Here is a 19,313-nt window from a genome sequence, read left to right as displayed (position 1 = left end):
CACAGGGATTTTTATCTATCCACAGCTCAGTGAGACTGAGGATGAGACTCTTGCAAAGACTGAACCCTGTGTTATTCTCGTTTGTCTACCATGAGATGAGTTTAGACACCAGACATCCCAAGTTTTTGAAAATTTGAACAAAGTATAAGCTGATCTCCATTTATTCTGCCTGGTAGGATAGAGTAAGCCAAAGGTTGTATCAAGATAGAAGTATCAGAGAGAATATACTCCTTTAAACATAAAATTAGTCATACATATATATATAGCAAAACGCTGGCAAATTATGGCAAGATAGGTTTTTGAAAGCAATAAACTGTTTTTCTTTTTAAAAGGTTGACATTTAGACATTTAGGCTTTTAATTTAAATCAGAATCTTTCCACTCAAGAGTTTGAATTTAAGATATATAGAAATTATAGTGTTTCATGTATTCCTGCTTTAGAATTGACATGGTAATCAGTTTTCATAAAGTTGTCAATGTGAAATTAGTACTCATCAAAAAGTTGCAGTTGACTAAATGTTTGAGTCTGTGTTCTCAGGTTGTTGGGAAGCATGGCACTGTCTAATCACTACCGTTCTGAGGATTTGTTAGATGTCGACACAGCTGCTGGAGGCTTCCAGCAGAGACAGGGACTGAAGTACTGTCTCCCTTTAACTTTTTGCATACACACTGGTTTGAGTCAGTACATAGCAGTGGAAGCTGCGGAAGGCCGAAACAAAAATGAAGTCTTCTACCAGTGCCCAGTAAGTAGGAGCTGTGTTGAGAGGTGGCTTTCAGGTGTGTTCTGATAAAATGTACATGAGGAATTTTCAGGACTGTGGAATGAGTATAGAGCATTATGTGATTTGATTATAGACCTATCTAACTAGAGGGCTAATACTCTGATTTAATGGCGTAAAATACTAAAAGAAAATCTCACCAATGGACAAACAGTGCAAATAGTTGTACGTACAGAGGGGAAGCTGCGATTTGTGTTAAGGCATTTTAAGTTTGAGAAAAACTAATGAGCTTCTTGCTGAGGTGATTAATTGTAATATCAGTTTCTAACTTTAAAAATTTAGTATTTGCACATCATTTGATTTAAGTTCTGAGTGCAGTGGAAACTTTCTAAACTCTTTCTTCAGCATGTATTCGGGTTATTGAAAAATATAGATCCTTTTTAGGAGGTTTTTGTTAAGATTTTCATGTACACACAGAATATCATGGCATTTGGTCTCATTATTATTTCTTCAGTTCTCAGTCATTCCTCAGTTACAGACCTGCTTTTTTTTTTCTAAATGTGAACTTTTAACTTAAAAGAGGAATTGAAATTAAAGAACTTTCATTGCTTTTAATTTTTTTCTAAGCATTTGCATATCTTTATCTCATTTTTGACTTAGTAGTTCTGTAGGGTTGTAGGTTAATGACTTGGCCTCTCCATTTCCTGAGGGAAGTGATTAATCTTAGAATTGTTCGGGTCCATTGACTGAACCCAAAGCCCTGTCTTCTGGGTCCATAGGTCATGTATCATCTCATAGTTTTAACATCTTAATTGTTCTCTTAAAGGATCTTTTTTTTTTTTTTAAGTTTATTTGAATACTGACAGCAGTGTATAAGCATTTTAACTGTTTTTGAGAAGTGCTTGGTGTTCCTCTAAGAACTTGATAGGAAGAGCCTAAATACAGAAATCATAAAAACAGAAACTGAAAAGTATGAGGAATGTCTGAGTATTGTTTAGAGCACTTAAGTTATTGTTGTCTGTTCTGCCTTGTCCCCAGGGAAGGATACAATGAATAATACGAAATTAAGTAAAATGTACAATATTCAATTATAATATTCTTTTTCTCACCTAGGACCAAATGGCTCGGAATCCAGCTGCTATTGACATGTTTATCATAGGTAAAACAAAAGTCTTCTTTTCTCCCTTCTTCCTTCTGGTCAGAAACATTAAGTTAGTAAAAACTTGTCTGTTACTTGACCAGCTAGCAATTTTATATTTGTATTTCTTAGAGCTTGTTGGTTCATAAAGTACTATAACTATGTTTTTTTAGAATAGCCCTTATACTTGACTTGGGTTTCTACTTGGAAAAAAGCCGTGCCCTATACAACCTTGTTCTCTTAGGATTCTTCTGTAGAACAGTGAAATATATGGAATAGCTAGAAATGTGTATATAGTTCCCTTATACACACATGCAGTTTCCATTGATCATATTAATACATAATTAGAGAGATACAGATACATGAAATAACTGTACTTGTTCTCTTCTAGTGCTAGTGCTGTAGTAAAATACTGGTAAGTCACACCAGAGACCTCAAACCAGCAGTCTTCAGAGACCAGTATAAACTGGGCCTTATAAACTGCTTGGCACACCTGAGTTTTCTTGGTCTTAAAAGGGTTTTCCTCAGGATTTTTTTAAACTTTTTATTAAAACCAATTAGCAATGTTATGATAGTTACAGGTGAACAGTGAAGGAACTCAGCAATACATATACATCTCAGGATTTTGAGAACAATTCAATCTGTTTACAAGAGTATCTCACCCCTTTGTTGTTCATTCATTCTTGTTTTGCTTAGATTTTGCTCAAGTAAGACAAGCATCCTAACTATCCGTTCTGCTTTTTAGAGGTATTTCTAACACATTTTAAACATCCTCATGTGTTAATAGTGAAGGGGCCTTCCAGACCAAGGCATCTATCTAATTAGGTATCTCCTAATTGGAATCTTGAGTAGAGTATAAGTTTCTGTGGGTTCAGACTATGGCATATTCTAGGTTTGTATGTTCAAGTTATGGCATGTTCTAGATTTAATAAATAAACTGGTACAGCCACTATGGAGAACAGTGTGGAGATTCCTTAAAAAACTGGGAATAGAACTGCCATATGACCCAGTAATCCCAGTGCTGGGCATACACCCCAAGGAAACCGGAAATGAAAGGACGTGTACTCCAGTGTTCATTGTAGGACTATTTACACTAGCTAGGACATGGAAGCAACCTAGATGTCCATCAGCAGATGAATGGATAAGGAAGTTGTGGTACATATACATAATGGAATATTGTTCAGCTATAAAAAGGAACACATTTGAGTCAGTTCTAATGAGTTGAATGAACCTGGAGCCTATTATACAAAGTGAAGTAAGTCAGAAAGAGAAAGACAAGTACTGTATATTAATGCATATATATTGAGTTTAGAAAGTCAGTACCAATGATCCTACATGCAGGGCAGCAAAGGAGACATAGATGTAAAGAACAGACTTTTGGACTCGGGCGAGAGTTGGGTGATTTAAGAGAATAGCATTGAAACATGTACATTACCACATGTAAAATAGATGACCAGTGCAAGTTTGATGCATGAAGCGGGGCACCCAAAGCTGGTGCTCTGGGACAACCCAGAGGGATTAGGTAGGAGGGGAGGTTGGAGAGAGGTTCAGGATAGGGGGGACACAGGTATGCCTGTGGCCGATTCATGTTGGTGTGTGGCAAAAGCCATCACAATATTGTAAAATAATTATTCGCCAATTAAAATAAATTAGTTTTTTTTAGAAAAAGAAAAAGGGCCAGAGTGAGCCATTAATAGACATTGAGAAAAGAGAAAACTGGGTTGGATGGCATCACTGAGTCAGTGGACGTGAGTTTGAACAAACTCTGGGAGATAGTGAAGGACAGGGAAGCCTGGCATGCTGCAGTCCATAGCGTCGCAGAGTTGGACACTACTTAGCGACTGAACAACAATTGCAATTTACCTGCTCTCAACTGATACCTTTAAAATTTTAAAACTGTGTACTATAAGACTCAAGCTTAAATTGTATCTTCAATCATTCCCTAAATAGAATTGTAAGTAAATACAGATTGTAAATTCAGCATCAGACTTTCAGTGTGGTAGAATGCAGAAACTAGGTTAATAGAAACCATATTATGAAGAAATTCACCGAACAACATTGATAAGGGACTAATTAATATATTCTAGGCACTGAGATGTATTAACAATAAATGGTAGGGGTCTAAGAAAGTTATTATGTTATATTACCTAGATGAGGAACATAATTCACGCAAATACTTGCTATTGATCTAATCACTAGGTCACAGATATATGGTCTGGAATAGACTATCCCAGTCATTCTCTGCTTTGAGTTGGTCACTGAGAATATGGAGGACATTCGAATCTATCGTAGCACAACTGGGCTGTGTGTGTTAGTCGTTCAGTCATGTCTGACTCTTTGCAACCCCATGGACTGTAGCCCACCAGGCTCCTCTGTCCATGGATTTTTGCAGGCAAGAATACTGGAGTGGGTAGCCACTCCCTTCTTCAGTGGATCTTACCAACCCAGGGATCAAAGCCAGGTTGCCTACATTACAGGCGGATTCTTTACCGTCTGAGCCACCAGGGAAACTGCTTTGGGGTATTCCTGATGCCCAGAACTCCACAGTGCTATACCCCTATTAAATGTCCAGAGTGAGCCTGGCTTCTACCAGAATTTTGTGTGTGAATCAGAATTTGCCTAGTAGACCAGGGATATACTTTGTTCATCTGAAGACAGCTGCTGATACCTTTTTCTGTAGTTTCTTCCTAGATGTAGCTATATCTCCTTCATTCTGTATGTTCTAGGAATTATAGACAGAGGGCTTTTCATTCTTGTACCAGAACCAATTAAAATTTAAAAGTTAACTGTTTAAAGCTTTAAAAAGTAGTTTGAAGGAAGTTGAAGGATTCCCTACCAAGGTAGTTAGGAAATATGATCGCTAAAATTGAGGATAGAAATTTACCTAGGATTTGTAGATGACACCTATAAATGTTTCTAGCTTTGATATCACTAGATACCACTGTTAAGCATAGAGAAATTATAATTTTTTCCCTTGTTTCCTGTGTAGATTTTTAAAACGTATTTGTCCTTTTCTGCCCCCCTTCCTTGTTTATAGGTGCTACTTTTACTGACTGGTTTACTTCTTATGTCAACAGTGTTGTATCAGGTGGCTTCCCTATCATCAGAGACCAAATTTTCAGGTATTTCACTCAGATCTTTTTGGTTTGGAATGATTATAAATCAGAAAAAAAAGTTTCCCAGGAAGGTTAATGCCAGAACCTCTCATCTTGAATCTCATTATTTTATTCTCATTTTAAAGCCCAAACATCCAAACAGTTGAATGACTAGTATTTTTTCATCTTGAAGAATCAAGAGAAAAAAACTGATTTTGATTTAGGAGCTATGGCTTTATAGTAGTTATATAATTGGGGGGGGGGGACAGGGGAGCTATTACCAATTAATAAATATATTGTGACTAGCAAGGCAGTAACTCTTGACTCCTGGAAAATGTTATCTATTATCTCTGGAACATTCACATGTTAAAGATGGTATTAGAGGTAATCTTGGTTCACAGTGGCCTGGTTGGCAGAAATGATAGATTAATTATACATTAGAGGCCTCTAGAATAACATATTAACACACTTTTATTGTCAGAGTCAACATTTAAAGGGCATAGCTGGGTTTTCAGATGTTCCAAGTTTCCTTAGCTCTGAAAACTGAAATAAGCTGTTTTTAGTTTCCAAGTTAGTTACTAATCCATTATTTGAACCACTGATCATTGAACCTTGACTGCTATCATTACTGATGCAGAGTCTTCAAAGTTTTCTAATTTGTTTTTTTTTTTTAAGTTTAATAAGGTCCCAAATATGTTTTACATTTTTTATCCTAAGGTAAAATATAAACTATTTTGCATTGTATCTTTAAAACTTATATCTTATAGAATTGAGGTTTGTTGATTTAAGAATGTTTAATTTTTTAAAATTACCTAGATATGTTCATGATCCAGAGTGTGTAGCAACGACTGGGGATATTACAGTTTCAGTTTCCACATCATTTCTGCCAGAACTTAGCTCTGTACATCCACCCCATTATTTCTTCACATACCGAATCAGGTGAGAATTTTAAATGGGGATGCTTTTTAAAATTGTGGGATATTAAAAAAAAATAAAATTGTGGGATATAGCTCATGGATGTGTTATCATTGCCCTATTTGATATGATATAAAAAACACATTTTGAAAAGCAGCTTCTTGCTAAAGTGTGGGAGTAAGTGGATAGCAAAAAAATTTTCTACAATGTAGTGTTTATAAAATATCTTGAGGTTATATCAACCTTTAAGTTGTTTCTTCAATATAAGTATTGTGCCCAGTACTTTGCGAGGCGGACCACCAAGTTGTAATCATCATGAAAGTTCAGTATTAGAGTTACGATGCATTCTAAAAGCTATGAATAACTTCCCTGGTGGTCCAGTGATTAAGACTCTGTGCTCTCAATGCAGTGGGTACAGGTTCCATCCCTGGTCAGGGAACGAAGATCCCACGTGCTGCACAGTGTGGCCAAAAAAAAAAAGCTATGAAATTGCCCAAGATAAAACTATGCATTTAAGTTTTAACTAGCTTGTCTATATTTAGTTAAAAATGAAATAAATATTATTTGAATACAGCCTCTATAATTAGACATAGTGCTGAGCAAACCCTGGATTTGGTTAAATAAAAAACATGCTAAATTCACTTTAATAAGTACGCTGTACTGTGAGGTAAAGATAACTCATTACCTTAAGATATTAAGATGTATTTTTTGTTTTTAGATGTATTTTTAAATACTTTATGATGTATAGATTTTTACAATGCCTATATATACATATGCATACATACTGGAAATAACGGTAACGTATACTTAACCGGAAGCATTCTAGGATTTTGGTATTGTATCCAGCTTTGATGTCTAGTTACATATATTCAGATGAATCTGTTTTAATTGTTTAATTTACATCCTGCCTAGGATTAGGATTAAGATATGCTTAAAATAATAACACCTATACATGCTTATAGGGTATTCTAAATGAAGATGAGTCAGCAGATTCTCAGAAAAAGGAGGGAAATAGTAGTGTTGGGAAACAGAGTGAAGGGATGATTCCGGTAACTGAGCAGTAGACGCACGAAATAGTGACATTCTGCTCTGAGCTTTCTAGAAGCTAATGGAGAAAAGGGAAATGGGCTGCATAGCCTTGTGGTGAAAAAAAGACTCCATTTTCTTACAGCAGTTTTTCATAGCACTGTATTCTAGAATGTGTTTCCCACATTGATCATTTGAACACAAGATTGTTGGCACCACTCTGTTTTGTAAATTTTTCTGTTGCCCTTTCTATTGTTAACCCTAACTGACAGTCAAGTGTGTAAATTGAATGAAAGCATTTCTGTGGGTGGAGTCCAGCCAGTATCTTTGAGAGCTTACAGGAATAGATGATTTACACAGACTTTGGGTTGGTTTTCTTAATTTACTTTGGAAATCCCTTTCACCATCTTAGCTCAAATACTATAGCTCTTAAACAGAAGAAACCAATGTGTCTCTACCACCCTTTTTTCTCCAGGATTGAAATGTCAAAAGACGCCCTTCCTGAAAAGGCTTGTCAGTTAGACAGCCGTTACTGGAGAATAACAAATGCTAAAGGTGATGTGGAAGAAGTTCAAGGACCTGGAGTAGTTGGTATGTAACCCAAGATTTGAGTTTAAACATCAGTTGCTTCTGAGACATTTTGGAGAATATATATGTGATATATATAATTGCTTGGTAAATACATCATGTAGTAGTGGATAAGATGGCATTTCAGTGTGAAAGATACCATAGATTCTGGATTCTTCTCCTAACTATAATACAATGAATATAATGTATAAAGGTCATTATTTTATCAGTTTAGTACCTTAAACATGAACTTTTCTAAAAGGATAGCAAACTCAATTATTCAGGGGTTGAATCTCCATTCTGTCCATCACATGGGTTTCTTGCTTTCCCTTCTTAACTTCTTACATTTCTTTTAGCTGGAAAATTATTCATTATCATATTCTATAGGGTTACCAGGTATAGGACAGAAAAAGAAAATAAATTTCATACTGGTCATCTTTTTTAATTTCAGGGGCAATGTTAAAATTAATAGCACAGATTTTATTGTCAATTATCTCTAGCCTCTGATTACAATTGACATTTGGCTTTTTAAAAAATTATGAGTATCATAAGTTTCTGAGCCCTCAGATTCTTCAGTCTTTTGTTGTACTTCAGGAAAATATTATTACTTAAGTAATGCAGTTCGGTTACTGGTCCTAAGCATATGTAGGATTCAGTTTAAATTTGTTTTAATTAATTGCCACAAGTAGAGTCATAGTCTACATCTCTTTTTAAGGAATTATTAAGGGTCTAGTGCTAAAGAACTTTATTAAAGTTGTAATTCTTTTTCAGTCATTTTGTCTGTTGGGGTAAGACCTCTCTCCCTTGTGACTGCACTTAGGGCTAAATGCTGAAGGGACATCTTCAGAGTTTTATGTTTTAGTCTCTTGCTACTTTTGAACATTTAAATTATCCTTATCTCTGTTTGAATTAGAGTCTGTGACAGTTTTTATTACCCGTGTCTTAAAGAGTGTGTCTTCAACACCTCTCCTTTTCTGGTTTTTATTCTGATACTAGATATCACCACCTCCGCCCCCCATGCATATACACTGTAAGGAATTCGGAGAATACAAAAAAATGTTAAAATACTCATAATCCCATCACTGTTACCATTTTGTTATATTTCCTTTAAAAATTGTTTCTAATTATGCATTTACTTTAATATAGTTTAAAGAGGACATGTCTTATTTGCTATAATGAAGAATTAAATTTTATACTTTGATTTATTGTTGCTGTTTTCTCTGCAGGTGAATTTCCAATCATCAGCCCAGGCCGGGTGTATGAATATACAAGTTGTACCACATTCTCTACAACATCAGGCTATATGGAAGGATATTATACCTTCCATTTTCTTTACTTTAAAGACAAGATCTTTAATGTCGCCATTCCCCGATTCCATATGGCATGTCCGACATTCAGGGTGTCTATAGCTCGATTGGTAGGTTAAATTTTCCTCTGGTGCTGATTTACATGACTTTGTAGAATGAACTCCACAGAGGGTCTTACAAATAGTTTGTAAATGGTATTTCAGAGAACCCTAGAGATTTTGAGGGAGGTATCTTTGGGGGGATGGGGGGGTATGTGAATACATTGGGTGGGAGTGGACAGTAAGTAAACTAGGCTCCATATTCTTTAATCAGAGTAACTCCACTGTTATCTTTTTGTTGTTTTTGTTTGTTTAAAGAAACTATTTTTTAGAGCAATTTCAGATTCATAGCAAAATTCAGCAGAAGGTATAGAGATTTCCCATGCTTCAGTACATGCATAGACACGTCCATTATCAATATCTCCCACCAGAGTGGAACCTTTGTTAGAACTGACGAACCTACCTTGACACACCGTTATCGCCCAAAGTCCATAGTTTACATTAGGGTTCACTCTTGGTGTTGCATATTCTGTGAGTTTGAATGAATGTATAATGACCTGTATCCTCCATGTAAAGTAGTTATTGGTTTTAAAGGTTCAGTGTCTTTTCCAGTTTCCAAAAACAGTTTTGTTGCCTAATGAGAATCACTATACTGGACCAGAGTTGCCTTTATTTTGTGAAGACTGGGGAAACAATTTCTTAATGTGTTTTTTTTAAAATTCCCAATTTTAAAAAATAATACAAATATCCTGTAAAATCATTACAAAGAAGATTTAATGGATAGACTTGTACTTTTAGTAGTCTCTCTTTGGGGATAATTTCCTAATTCAACTAGTCCTATTTTTAAAATCTTGTTTCTAGGGTTATGACAGGCATAGCAGTAACCTCAGTCTTACCAGCCATAAAATGATTAAAGAAATTTATCATGCCCCAGTAATACAATTGGAATACCATATGAATTGCATATCCAGAATGTAATCAAGTCATAGATGTCAGATATTTAAAAAAACCTCTCTAGCTCCTGGGGTGAGTCTGATGGGTGGGTCCAAAATAAGTCTGGGAAGATAGACATGATGTTAACATGACTTAGATACATTCCCAAGTCCAGTTTGGAAAGAAAAGGATGGTGATGAGATGCCACCAGTAATACTTGTGGTATTTCTGGTGAAAAGAATCTGCAGTCTTAGCTTTGGAAGTGAAGTTTAGCTTCCCTCCCAATGTGTATTTCCAACACTGTGAATTTGCTACTTCCTATAACAGTCTTCCATTTTTGAGTAGCTCCATTTCTGTATGAGATTGAAATCATCCTTAAATGTTTGATACAATTTATCAGTGAAGTCATCAGGGCTAGAGTTCTCTTTGTGGGGACATTTTGAAATATGAATTTTCTTTAATATTTGTATTTTCTGTTCCTTATTTCACTTTTGGTAATTTGTGTCTTTCAAGGAATTTGTCCATTTGGTCTAAATATTGAATTTATTTCTATAAAGTTATTTGCAGTATTCCCTTGATATCCTATAAGAGCTATAGTTATACATAGTGTTTTATTCTTGATATTGGTAGTTTGCATCTTCTCTTTTGTTCATCACCTTAGCTAGGGGATTATCACTTTTATTGATCATTTAAAGGAACAATTTTTGGTTTCACTGTTTTTCTCTATTTGCTTATTTTCTATTTCATTGATTTTTGGAGTTATCTTTATTTCTCTCCCACTTACTTTAATTTTCTTTTTTTTTTTTTTTAAACTTCTTAAAGTAGAAGTTTAGATGATTGATTTTAGACCTTCTCTCTAAGCACTGTTTTAGCTGCACTTCACAAATTTTTATGTTTTTTTATTAACATTTAATTAAAAATATTTTCAGATTTCCCTTGTAATTTAATTTTGATCTGTGTATTTTTCTAGAAATGTATTGATTTCCAAACATTTGGAGCTTTTCTAGTTAGCTTTTGGTTATTGCTTTCTAGTTTTGTTATGGTTAGAAAACTTGCTGTGTATAATTTCAGTTTTTAAAAATGTTTTATGGCCTAGCATTATGGTCTGTCTTGGTAAATGATCCTTGTGTATTTGAAAGAATGTGTATTCTGATATTTGGGGAATATTATTCTATAAATGGCAAGTCAAATTATTGTTTTTCAAGTCTTCTTTATATTTACTGATCTTTTTTGTGTATGTGTTTGTTCTCTGAGAGGTGATTGTTGTAATCTCCAACTGTAATTACAGTTTTGTCTATTTTTTTAATTCTGAATTTTTATTCTTTTAAATTTGTTTCATGTATTTTGTTATATGCAAATATGTTTAGGATTGTTATGTGTTTTTAATGAAGTGCTTTTTTTATTGTTATAAAACCTCTATCTGTGACAATATTCCTCGCCCTAAAGTTGCTATATATTCCTGACCTAAAGTGTAAAGAGTGTTGACGTTTGTTTGCACAGGCAGTTTGCGCAGTTAAGTTACTGTTGAGTCAGTTGATCCTGTTGAGGCTTGTTTTTTGTGTTTGTTAGGGTGGGGATAGAGTAGTCTTTACTTAAGTACAGTAGTTCTTAGACTTTCCAGTCTCATGATCCCCTTAAGCTCTTACAAGTTATTGAGGACTCCAAAGAGCTCTTGCTTATGTGGGTATACAACATTTATCATGTTAGAAATTAAAACTGATGAATTTTATATTTACTTACTCCTTTTTTAAAGTTTAAAATTTTTAAATTTATAATTTCCAATTCCGGTAATAAACTCATTACATGTTCAACCTTCTCTTAACTATGTTCTTACTTATTTAGAGTTTTAGTTTCCTCCTGACCACAAAGAAGCATGTGAAATCTTGATCTCCCTTGTGGAAAATGTTTTCTCTTTCTCCAGGATGAGAACTCAGTAAAATTAAATGAGAATTCTGCACTTATTTCTAATCAAGATGAAAGAGGCAGTGGGGATTGTATTTCTATTGTGTTGTATTTGTATTGTACCTTTCCTATTTAAAAATTTAGTTTTCTTGATACAGAAGTTGAGTTGTCATCATTTGTCCCCTAACCATGTATTATCATTCTTAATACTACTTTTTGTTTTATACTTTGAATGCTGCTATAAAAATTTTTCTTTGGTTGGTCTTAAGTCTTTTCTTGGTCTAGGTAGTTTGTTTTTGGACACTTTAGAGGCTCCTGCTGCTTATTTATTTCCATTCTTGTCTGTGTGTTCCCTTTTCCATCTACTGTTATTGTATATACACTTTTGTCTGAGATTATCAGCAATCTTCCTCTTGAGCTACATTGATTTTTTTTAAACAGTTTTTCTGTTCTTAAGATAATTAATAGTCATACTACCTGGATTTAATGTTTCAGAATTTCCTAAGTTTTAATCTTCTCCCCCTTTTGGACCTTCTACTGAATTTTAAAGTCTTTATTTCCCAGAATAAGAAAAATCAAAAGATAAAAGTAACAAACTATGTTATGTTTATGTGTATTTTCTGATTGTTGTTGTTAGTGTTATAATAAATCCTGAGTGATGATTACTTTGACAGATAATAAAGGACACTTCCTTTCTCCCACATTCATTACTTTGCTTGCTCAACAGATATTTATTGAGTACCTACTAGGTGCTGGGGAAAATGCAGTGAACAACACAATGAAAATCTCTGCCTTCAGGGATGTAATGTACAGCATGGTGATTATGGTTAATAATACTGTATTGCATATTTTGAAAGTTGCTAAGAGAGTAAATTTTAGAAGTTCTCATCACACGAAAAAAGCTCTGTATCTATGTATGGCGATGGATGTTAACTAGATTTATTGTGGTGACCAGTTTGTAATGTATACAGATAATGAATCATTATGTTGTACACCTGAAACTAATATAATGTTTGTCAATTATGCTTCAATAAAAATAAAAAATAAAAGAGAAGAAAGTTGAGGAGATTAAAAAGAAATCTCTGGCTTGGAATTTACATTGTAGTTGGAAGAACAAAGTGTAGTAAATATCCACTCTTCACTTATGTCAACTAGTCATAAGTGCACTGGAGAAAATCAGAGTAAGGGTGCTAAGAAGTGTCCTGTTGGGTTGTTCTGATACAAAGATGTGTGAGGGACAGCCTTGGTGACATCTGAGTTCATGCTTGAAAGAAGTAGAGGGAAATGGGCGGATGTGTAGCCGAAGGGTGCTCCAAGCAGAGCAGCAAGTACCGAGGTGCTGAAGCGCTCAGGCGCTTGGTGTGTCTGAAGGAGTGCGCGGAGGCCAGTGTGGCTGGAGGCCAGCGGGCAGGGGAGAGTGGTCAGAGGCGGCGTCGCGGGGCAGTGGGTGCTGCGTGTTGCCATGCCATAAAGCCGCGGGGGAAGGACTTTTGCTGCCATCACAGCCCAAGCTTCCCAGTGCTTCCCGCAGTAACAGCTAGGTCCTCCTTGCCGTTCAGAATTCTGTCCAATTATAGTAGCTCCTCTCTTGAGTCTTCAAAAATGTATGAGACAGAAAACCAACAGCAGAGTAAGTCAAGACTCGACTAGAGACATTGATTAAAAGGAATGGAAGTGTCCAAGAGACGTTTAGATGCTGGATATTCAATATCACTGCTGCCTTATTCTGATAGTCTTCAACAAGTTAATTTAAAAGTGGAGGCTACTGAAGGTGGTTGGTTGTCTTACTAGACCTCTTGTTGACAGTACATAAAAATTACCAGCAGAGGTCGTAACTTAGTTATATTTTTATATCCTTGCTTCTGTAAGCAGGCAGGTTAATAAAGAATTGTTCCACAGTACATTAATAAATTCAGTAAAATTTTATCTTGGGTTGTTAGAAGTGGTCTGTTCGCTACCTTCTGTGAATTATCAACCACCATGTAAAAAATAACTATTCTATTGATGAAATATATTTACTGTGAACACATTGAGCATTTTAAAACTTGTTATAGCATACATACTCTAGAATCTTAACGTTAGCATGTGCATCATAAGCATGTATAAAAGTCTGTAAAGTTCTATAAAAAAGTATAAAATTCAATGAGAAGTCTATAAAAATTCATACTTGGCATGCCCAGTCGTTTAGATTCTAGGTAAATGAGAATTTGTATTAAATTTTAAAAAAAACCTGATGGAAGTTCTTATCAAAAGATTGTCTTCTCTTTCAAGGAAATGGGTCCTGATGAATATGAAGAGATGGAAGAGGAAGAAGAGGAGGAGGAGGAAGACGACGATGACGATTCGGCAGACATGGATGAATCTGATGACGATGAGGAAGAGAGGCAGAGGAGAGTCTTTGATGTTCCCATTCGAAGACGCCGCTGCTCTCGCCTTTTTTAGCAAGCCTCTGCTGACGGAAGCCCTAGGATGAATCCAGTCTTTTAAATAGATGTTTCAATAATGTCAGTAACTAAACTGTTCTCAGCTTATATTAATAGCAGGAAGACTAGCAGGAAATACTGTGCCAGGCCCTGGGTTCTGTGCGGCGCTACTTTAGGAATTGGAATGTTTGGGTTTGCTGTGTGTTTTTGAGGTAGAGGAGGAAATGGGAATCTTTTTTTCTCTTCTAGGAGTTAATGGGAGAATACTTATCTAGCTAAGGAACAGACATTTCTTTATTTAAAAAAATTTTATACTTATAAAAATATGGAAATGGAAGGGAATTGGTTTGAAAGAGGATTTAAAATGAATCAGAAATACCTACACAAGGATAGAGAAACTATGTGACTGAATGGTTCTGTGAAAAGACTTATAAGTTATATAGAAATGAACAGAATTTGTAATTAGGCTAATCCATTTAGTGATTCCTATATATTTTGTACCTACAGGGAACTAACTGACTAAATAGCTTGACTGCCAGTTGTTTGTCCTTAGACAATCTATCCTTGAATTTAGAGTTTTCATCACAACCTTGAATTTAAAGCTATCAGTATGGCCTTGACCTTAAATCTAGTCTTCAACTCTACCAACTTTGAATTTAATTTAAGGTTTTCAACACTATGACCTTTACCACACTGTTCACAGATGCTTCATTTTTGAAATGTAGTGTGTAAAAGTATGTATTGTGTTTATTAACAAGGTTATTCACAGTGTCTCATGTAGTCTAAATTTGTAAATACTGCTTCTGTTTTGTTACTTGACTGTCTAACTTTGTGATAAGTGACATGAATTTTATCTTAAGATCAAGTATGTTTTCCTGAAACATATAAAAGATTTTTTTTTTGTAATAATATATAATTGAGAGTTTGGAAATGAAATCCTCCAAATGTCAAAACCTCACATTTTGAAAACAAATTTTGGTTCCAATCCTGTATTTTGTGTAATTGCCTATTTCCCATAAATACGTATATTAATAAGCCTTTGCTCTTAAAAGGAAGATGAAATCAAAACTCTGGCCTATTGCCAGAGGCCCATTCAGAGTCATTTTCTGGCTCTAACTAAACTCTGTCGTGGATTCTACCTTCCCTTTCCCCCAGAAACAGTTCTTTTGTAGGGAAAACTGTGGAAAGGGAAGTATATACAGGATTAAGAAGTTGCCGTCAGGGAACTTAAAGGCAAACTTAGTCTTTCATATTGGCTAACATGAAACATGTCAGAATGTTCTGAAGTGGAGTAAATAGCTTTTCCTGCCCTTTTTTTTTTTTTTTAATAGAGTATTATCAGGGTGCCAAATCCTTCTTTTATGCCTATCCTTTAAAAACAAAAAAAACAAAAAAAAAACACTGGTTTTTTGAAAAGTAAACTCCCAATAAAGTAGTAACTAAAAGTAGTAAATGTTGGAAGTTAAAGCTGGTTCCAGGATCCTTCAACCATTCTTTGCATCTTTCACATTATGTTGACTGAGTTCTTCCTAAGGTGTGATTGATTAGTTGATAACCTCAACTTTTATGTCATTGGCAAGAATGTGTATTCACACAGAAAAGGGATCTAACAGTTGGTCTGACTATACTTTTGGTGTCGTGAACCCCATTTCTGGCTCTGAGGTCCCTTCAGAACACCACTTGTCTTTTACTCATTTGTCTGAAGCTTGATGTATCAGAATGAGGCAGATAGGTAAACAGTAACCAAATAGCTCAGAGTTTTTTTCCTCTTGTGAAAAGTCAGGTAACTAGCTCATGGCTGATAAGGTGGCCCAGTCTTTTCAACATTCTGGATCACTTCCATCTTCCTGTTCTGCCATTTGTAGCAGACTTTACGATCACTCATGGCTTCAGTGTAGCAACTGCAGTCATACTGTATTCCAGGAAGGATAATGAGAAAAGGGGAAAATTAAATGGAAAGTAAAAAGTCAAACAAGCCTGGAGAGGTAAGCCAGCCAGGTCTCTTAACAGGAAAATAAGTAGAGATGGGGCAAGAGATGCAGGTATTAACATGGGCAGCATGGAATCCTAGTATGAAGAAATTGTAATGGCCCAAGTAAGACATTCTAAATCCAGATGTACAAGCTGGATTTAGAAGAGGCAGAGGAACCAGAGATCAAGTTGCCAGCATCCTTTGGATCGTAGAAAAAGCAAGAGAATTCCAGAAAAACATCTGCTTCATTGACTATGCTAAAGCCTTTGACTGTGTGGATCACAACAAACTGTGGAAAATTCTTCCAGAGATGGGAATACCAGACCACCTTACCTGCCTCCTATGAAATCTATATGCAGGTCAAGAAGCAACAGAACCAACATGGAACAACGAACTGGTTCCAAATTGGGAAAGGAGCATGACAAGGCTGCATATTGTCATCCTGTTTATTTAACTGATAGCAGAGGACATCATACAAAATGCTGGGCTGGATGAAGCACAAGCTGGAATCAAGATTGCCAGGAAAAATATCAAAAACCTCACATTTGCAGATGACACCACCCTTATGGCAGAAAGTGAAGAGGAATTAAAGAGCCTCTTGATGAAGTTCAAAGAAGAGAGTGAAAAAGCTGACTTAAAACTCAGGATTCAAAAAACTAAGATCATGGCATCTGGTTCCATCACTTCGTGGCAAATAGAAGGGGAAACAATGGAAACAGTGACAGACTTTATTTTCTTGGGCTCCAAAATCACTGGACAGTAACTGCAGCTATGAAATTAAAAGACGTTTGCTCCTTGAAAGAAAAGCAATGACAAACCTTAGCATATTAAAAAGCAGAGGAATTACTTTGTTGACAAAGGCCCGTCTAGTCAAAGCTATGATTTTTCCAGTGTGCGGATGTGAGAACTGGACAATAAAAAAGGCTGAACACTAAAGAATTGATACTTTTGAACTGTGGTGCTGGAGAAGACTCTTGAGAGTCCCTTGGACAGCAAGGAGATCAAACCAATCAAAAGGAAGTCAATGCCGAATATTCATTGGAAGGACTGATACTACTTTAACCACCTGATGCAAACAGCAGACTCATTGGAAAAGACTCTGATGCTGGGAAAGATTGAAGGCAGGAGGAGAAGGGGATGACAGAGGATGAGATGGTTGGATGTCATCACCAACTCAATGGACATGAGTTTGAGCAAACTCCAGGAAATGGTTAAGGACAGGAAAGCCTGACATGCTGTAGTCCATGGGGTCGCAGAGAATCAGACACAACTGAACAACTAAAGTATTCTACAGGCTTGAATTAGGGCAGTAGCAATGGGAGTGGAGTGGAGAGAGGATGAAATTGAAGTATCTAAATGATAAAATAGGCAAGAGTTAGTGATTGCATGTGTGGGAGTAGAAGAAACAAGTTGATTCCAGGTATGGGACTTCATGAAAAAAAAATTGCAGGAAAAGCAGTGGAACATTGGAGAGGAGTTAAGATTTGAACACATTTTGAGTTCAGATGCCTGTGGGACATACCGATGGAGATATCCAGTAATTAGATATGAATATGAAGATCCAAGGTGTGGTAGAGAAACAAGATTTGCAAGTTGACTTGTAAACATATATATAGTCAACCCTTGGTATCTGCAAGAGATTGGTTCCAGAACTTCCACAGATACCAAAATCAGTGGATGCTCAAGTCCCTTATAAAAAGTGAAAGTGAAGTCACTCAGTTTTGTCCAACTCTTTTTGACCCCGTCCTTAGCCTACCAGGCTCCTCCATCCATGGGATTTTCAAGGCAAGAGTACTGAAGTGGGTTGCCATTTCCTACTCTCCCTTACAAAAAAATGATGTATTTATAATGCAGTCATCCCTTGACAACTGCAGTTTTGGTAGCTGAATCCACTGATGCCAAACCTATGGATATGGAGGGCCAACTGTATTCTCAAGTTAAAACAAAGAGGGTGCACTATAATCTCCCAGGGAAAATATATAGCCATGGTTCTCAGGCCAACACTGGCAACACCACATTATGAGCAGGTAATGGAAAAGAGCTTATAGGATGCACAGAACACGCATGTGAAAGAGCTCTGTAAACAAACTATCATAGGAAATACACAGCTGATTTAAGCATACTTTAATATCAGGGCTTCTGTGGTAGCTCAGTCGGTCAAGAATCTGACCGCAGTGCAGAAAACCCAGGTTTGACCCCTGGGTCAGGAAGATCCTCTGGAGAAGGAAATGGCAACCCACTCCAGTGTTCTTGCCTGGAATATTCCGTGGACAGAGGAACCTAGTGGGGTCCCAGTCCGTGGGGTCGCAAGAGTCAGACACGACTGAGCGACTTAGGGACTACACCAGCACCACCACCACTGTAATGTCAAAGCAAATCCTGATGAGACTCGTTTGTATAGAGAAAAACCAAGATTAAGGCACCACCACATGAAATTCATTCCATGACGCCCCAAAGCCATCAGAGGATCATGGTAGGAGGCACATGTCATGATGGGTTATCATACAATTTCCCCTCCTTGAACTTTATTTCAGCAGAGGTCAATCTCTTGGAAAAAGGATGTACTTCTGGCCTGCTTTCCAAGCTCTCCTTTACAGGGCTCTCATTAAGCCGGTTCTGGAGTGAATGCTGACAAAGTGGTAAATGGAAACTTCAGATTATTATCTTCACATAAAAATAACGTTCTAAGTGGTGATACTGGTCCCAGACTGGCTAATATACGCTTTTAAGGTTACAAAAGGGAATTCCCCTGCGAGCCAGTGGTTAGGACTCCATGCTCTCACTGCCAGGGGTCCAGTTCCATCTCTTGTCCCGTAACTAAGATTCCACAAGCTATGGACCACGCCCTGCGCACCCCACCCCGCCACCCCCGCAAAAAAATCCAGAAAAATTTCATCTTGCTTCCAAACAAGACACAAGGCACCAGATGTGGCTATGGCTGAAGGGTCTTTGTGGGCTACCAGGGCCCGAGAGCCGAGAGCAGCCTGGCCAATGGGAGTTCGGCATGGGCACTCAAACGTTTTGAAAAACATTTTTGTATTTTTTTGTAAACAAAGGAAAATTCCTAAGTCCTGGAGTTTGTTTTTTTTTTAATAACAAATCGAAAGGAGGAAAGGCATCATAAACTTTCCGTTTTCAGCTTTTTAACATAAAGAGCTTCACCTAATACTGGTCACGAGTCTTCTTCTACACCGTGGCCTGGACCGCGCATTTGCGCGCAGCCGTGTGACCTTGGCCGGCCACTGCGGCGCGCAGGGCGGTGGCGGCGGGCGGGGCTCG

At 36.6% G+C, this 19,313-nt stretch overlaps 1 protein-coding gene across 1 annotated transcript in view; it reads left to right on the top strand.

Moving 5' to 3' along the window:
• The window catches only part of FBXO3 (F-box protein 3), a 35,336-nt gene extending 20,284 nt beyond the window's left edge, over window positions 1-15,052 (top strand). The window contains exons 5-11 of the mRNA XM_043481590.1: window positions 538-742; window positions 1,832-1,877; window positions 4,894-4,978; window positions 5,768-5,890; window positions 7,368-7,483; window positions 8,686-8,876; window positions 13,911-15,052. Coding sequence (XP_043337525.1) covers window positions 538-742; window positions 1,832-1,877; window positions 4,894-4,978; window positions 5,768-5,890; window positions 7,368-7,483; window positions 8,686-8,876; window positions 13,911-14,081 — 937 coding nt within the window. The 3' untranslated portion in view covers window positions 14,082-15,052. The remainder of the gene's footprint in view (window positions 1-537; window positions 743-1,831; window positions 1,878-4,893; window positions 4,979-5,767; window positions 5,891-7,367; window positions 7,484-8,685; window positions 8,877-13,910) is intronic.
• The last annotated feature ends 4,261 nt before the right edge of the window (window positions 15,053-19,313 follow it).

This window comes from Cervus canadensis, chromosome 11 (genome assembly GCF_019320065.1).
Source record: "Cervus canadensis isolate Bull #8, Minnesota chromosome 11, ASM1932006v1, whole genome shotgun sequence".
Taxonomy (NCBI): Eukaryota; Metazoa; Chordata; class Mammalia; order Artiodactyla; family Cervidae; genus Cervus; species Cervus canadensis.
This window is presented reverse-complemented; position numbering and strand designations above follow the sequence as displayed.